General features: G+C 45.6%; 1 protein-coding gene across 1 annotated transcript; it reads left to right on the forward strand.

Annotated features, from left to right (window-relative positions):
• The first annotated feature begins 391 nt into the window (after positions 1–391).
• Positions 392–4,407, forward strand: LOC118208496 (rhodopsin-like). Its single transcript, XM_035383231.1, has 6 exons — positions 392–404; positions 1,049–1,417; positions 2,297–2,465; positions 2,911–3,076; positions 3,296–3,535; positions 4,234–4,407. The coding sequence occupies exons 1-6, from the start codon at positions 392–394 to the stop codon at positions 4,357–4,359; spliced, it is 1,083 nt and encodes a 360-aa protein (XP_035239122.1). The 3' UTR covers positions 4,360–4,407.
• Positions 4,408–4,981: the final 574 nt, after the last annotated feature.

Consider the following 4,981-nt stretch of genomic DNA (forward strand, 5'->3'; position numbering starts at 1 on the left):
TCTCAGACTCATGTTTTCATCACATAAATGTATGTATTTTTCATCCTGCCTCCTGTCATTTTGTGTGTATGTGTGTGTGTGTGTGTGTGTGTGTGTGTGTGTGAGTGCGCACGCACATTGATGTAGTGTGGAATACCATCATTTGCGTGATCAAAGACAAGCCCTGCTATTCAGAGCTTCTCTGACAAAGACTTCTTAATGTCAGAATGTTTACTGCAGGATTAAGCTGTCTGCCTCTCTGGAAAAGCTCTGTCAGAAGACATAGCGAACAAATTCCTTTTCAAGCAAATGTCTCTGAGTTTGTACAGCCCCAGTACCCGGGCACTGACGGTCTTCAGTACAAATGTTTATTTTCTTTTCCGTGTTCGTTTCAAGCCCTAAGGTCTTTAACATGCTGTGGGATTGTAACCAGTGTTGTTGGCCACTCAAAATTGTCTGCAGGCTTTAGTATAAATAAACAAGATAAATCGCTGGCCTGCTGTCTGTCAAAGGCTCAAACAAAGATGGACCGCAGTGCTTACTTTTACATTGATCCTATCACTAAGATAAATACGCTGAAGGATGTTTTTGACCCTTATTGTTTTTTTAAATGCATAGAAGACATTGATAGATAGCTTGATTTGTTTTCCTTGCTCCCAGTAAACTACCCCATTTGTTCCCGGAGCATGTAAATTCAAAGGGGGCTCATCTCATACCTGATTATGAGATGGATCCGTTTTGCCGGTGAAGACCAGCTGGTCTGTGAGAACTTCTTCCTCCCTGGTGGTCCTGCTCTGGGATGAGCAGACACTCGAGGTGCTGGCCCTGACGTAACAGTCGCCACTTTCACAATTTTAATGAAGGCCGTTACTTTTTTTTTCTGGATTACCGCCCTTCATAGTGACCTAAATCCTTTTCTGCTGACACCCACCTGCGTATTCTGAAACTAATCCTGGGCAATAACTTAAAAGGGAACATAGAGCACACGTAGGACACCAGAATGCACCTGTTTTTGTCTTAAGGAGAGCATCTGTCGGCGAGAGGCACTTTCAGCAGTAGGGGAAACGAGCCGGAGTCATGAACGGAACGGAGGGTCCCAATTTCTATGTCCCCATGTCCAACAGGACAGGGGTGGTGCGCAGCCCCTTTGAGTACCCCCAGTACTACCTGGCAGAGCCCTGGAAGTACTCCTTGCTGGCCGCATACATATTCTTCCTAATCATCACGGCTTTCCCCATAAACTTCCTCACCCTGTACGTGACCGTCCAGCACAAGAAGCTCCGGACGCCGCTCAATTACGTCCTGCTCAACTTGGCTGTGGCTGACCTCTTCATGGTGGTGGGCGGCTTCACCACCACCCTGTACACCGCGCTGCACGGCTACTTTGCCCTGGGAATCATGGGCTGCAACATTGAGGGCTTCTTCGCCACATTGGGTGGTGAGTAAACCAGACATTTATTTTGGATTATTCTCCGAGACCTCTTTCTGCGTCGTGAAGGAAATGTGTGTGTGTGTGTGTGCGCGCGTGTGTGAGAGAGATTGAACGGTTTATAAAAAAATCTGGAAACAGTCTCATTGATGAGTTTAAGTTCATTTGGAGCCTCTTTCATTAGGAATATTCTTGTCTTTTCTTTCATGTTTGTTTATAATATGATCAGACTCTCAAGCAAAGCTTTAGACTGCTCCTTAACATGCACTGATATTGCACCTGGCCCAGTGTCAGAACCATGTTAATGTTCCTACAGTTTAATTTTTTTTTACTGAAGTAAATCAAATAAAATTTAATTGACATCAACTCTGACAGATACCCCAAATAAAAAGCACAGTTTCTCTGGACCTGGATGCAATGCCAAATTTGTACTGAAATTTGTACTGTACTCACTCACTCACTCATTCATTCATTAATTCCAGACTTTTTTCAGCTCTACTCTCCTCAATGGAGAGAGACTATAGGTGAGATCTTGCATTCTGCATTCCTGAAGCATGAAGTGCTCTCCACCTACCCACTATTGTGTTGTGCTTGCCTGTCATTCATGACTTAAGATATCGCTTGACTCTTTTTAACAATAATGCATTGCATTATTACCGGTGTCCCTGTGTGAGATGCCTTTTCATTTTTTAAAGTGAAGCCAGAGGCAATCAAAAGACATTCTGAGGGAAACATAACCGCATTTCTTTTTAATGTGGTTATGTTATCACAGCACCTCTGAAAGGCCGTGCTGTATGCAACGGTCACATTGTGCAGAGACGTGTTTGTGCAGTCAGCTGTGGGCCTATGACTCACCTGGCTATGCTGTGGTGTCTGGGGCCTTGGTAGGTGAGATTGCCCTGTGGTCGCTGGTGGCCCTGGCTATCGAGCGATATATAGTGGTCTGCAAGCCTGTGTCTACTTTCCGCTTCGGGGAGAAGCACGCGATCCTGGGGGTGGCGCTGACCTGGATCATGGCCCTCACCTGCGCTGTGCCTCCGCTGCTGGGCTGGTCCAGGTAAGCAAGACCTCCTTCTACCACTGCAGCCCTCTGGACGCAGAGAGCGAAGCCCCTGGCCTCTGAAAAGAGAGGAGTGCCATCCCTCTTTACGGGGGGTCGGTCCGGGGTGTTTCTCTAAAATGTGATGGTCGCTTAGCATTTAATGTGTAGCCATGTGTTCAGTTAATGCTTGAAATAGAATTTGAACATGAGAAGTGTTTCGTGTTTTCTGCAAGCCCTGCCAGATTCCAGCTCTGCATTTAATTTTTTATTAACGCAGCTTAAACATGTTACATGCTTAAACCAGCTGTAACATAACATAGAATAGCTATAATGTCAACTTGACCAGACATGAACTTATGCTATGCTCTTTCAATGTGGACCCATGCATTGTGTTTATATGTTTGTATATACATGCCCATGTGTATTAGTGAGGTCACCCTGAGTTTGATCCTGACTGCAGGTATATCCCAGAAGGTATGCAGTGCTCCTGTGGAATAGACTACTACACTCCCAAACCTGAGCTGAACAATGTGTCTTTCGTCATCTACATGTTCGTCCTGCACTTCTCCATCCCGCTGGTGGTCATATTCTTCTGCTACAGCCGCCTGCTCTGCACCGTCCGGGCGGTATGACCCTCTGATCTCCTCTGTTCAGTTACTCCCTGCTAACTGCAAAGCTGAGTTTGCCTTGCATGGGATTCCATGAGGGTATTCGATTGCACTGTAAACAGAGCTTCTTAGACGTTTTGGTAGCCTTTGTATAATATATTAATTTGATAATGCTCTGTGTGTGTGTGTGTGTGTGTGTGTGTGTGTGTGTGTGCGTGTGTGTTTGTGCACATGCAGGCAGCAGCCCAGCAGCAGGAGTCAGAGACAACCCAGCGTGCTGAGAAAGAAGTGACTCGCATGGTAGTTGTCATGGTGATCTCATTCCTTGTGTGCTGGGTGCCCTATGCCAGTGTGGCCTGGTACATCTTTGCTAATCAAGGTGCAGACTTTGGGCCTGTGTTCATGACCATCCCAGCCTTCTTTGCAAAGACTGCTGCTCTCTATAATCCTGTCATCTACATCCTACTCAACAGACAGGTAATGCATGCCACCAGTCAGTAACTGAAATATTACTTGTGTGACCTGTATGTCTGTGTGAGTGCACATGCCTGTATGAGTGCACATGCTTGTGTGAGTGCACATGCCTGCAAGTGCACATGCTTGTATGAGTGCACATGCCTATGTGAATGCACATGCTTGTATGAGTGCACATGCCTGTAAGAGTGCACATGCTTGCGTGAGTGCACATGCCTGTATGAGTACACATGCTTGTGTGAGTGCACATGCCTGTATGAGTGCACATGCTTGTGTGAGTGCACATGCCTGTATGAGTGCACATGCTTGTGTGAGTGTACATGCCTGTATGAGTACACATGCCTGTGTGAATGCACATGCTTGTGTGAGTGCACATGCCTGTGTGAGTGCACATGCTTGTGTGAGTGCACATGCCTGTATGAGTGCACATGCTTGTGTGAGTGCACATGCCTGTATGAGTGCACATGCTTGTGTGAGTGCACATGCCTGTATGAGTGCACATGCTTGTGTGAGTGCACATGCCTGTATGAGTGCACATGCTTGTGTGAGTGCACATGCCTGTATGAGTACACATGCTTTTGTGGGTGCTAATGCCTGTATGAGTGCACATGCTTTTGTGGGTGCTAATGCCTCTGTGCCTGGGCCTACTCAAAGAGCTACGCTGCAGCTAAAGCCCCCCCCTCTTGTGCTTGCACTCACAGTTCCGTAACTGTATGATCACCACTGTGTGCTGTGGGAAGAACCCTTTTGGGGAGGAGGAGACCACCACCGCATCATCCAAGACCCGGACCTCCACTGTGTCCACCAGCCAGGTGGCTCCTGCCTGACCCCCTCATCCCCTAACCCCACCCTGTACCTAGAACAACTCTACTGGGGTTTGTAAGCTGTTCCCCTCGGGCCAATCTACTTTGATTACCTCTTTAATGCCCATGCTTCCGTGTTGTGGATCATTCAAATGACGACATATAAAAAGAGTGTATGTTCTAGTAATGAATAAATACTTTGGTGAATACGTTTGTTAATTTGTGAAACAGTCCTTTGCAAAATTTCTAAAATGCACGCATTCCTTTAAATTGGTCTAAAGCTGAAATGATTAGTTAATGGCATGGCTTAAAATTAAAGCAAAGCAATCCTTAAATGCATTGGGTGAAACCTGCTGCTGAATCTAGCCCGTTGTTGAATACAACTATTCATGAGAGAATGTCTGAATCATATGTGTAATGTGCATACAAATATGTTATATGCTCTGGAATTTAAAAAGCTAGGTTATGTTCTTATTGTGAGGTGAGGTGGAATCAAAGAAATACAAAACATGTGAAGATGAACCAACCATTCCTATTTTAAGTTATATTTTTCCTACCACTTATAGTCTGTCAGCATGTCAGCATTTATCAGCTAAGCTTTTCTGTCAATATGCATGACACCTCATCCAGGTAATCCACAATATTC

The sequence above is a fragment of the Anguilla anguilla genome, chromosome 11, assembly GCF_013347855.1.
Source record: "Anguilla anguilla isolate fAngAng1 chromosome 11, fAngAng1.pri, whole genome shotgun sequence".
Taxonomy (NCBI): domain Eukaryota; kingdom Metazoa; phylum Chordata; class Actinopteri; order Anguilliformes; family Anguillidae; genus Anguilla; species Anguilla anguilla.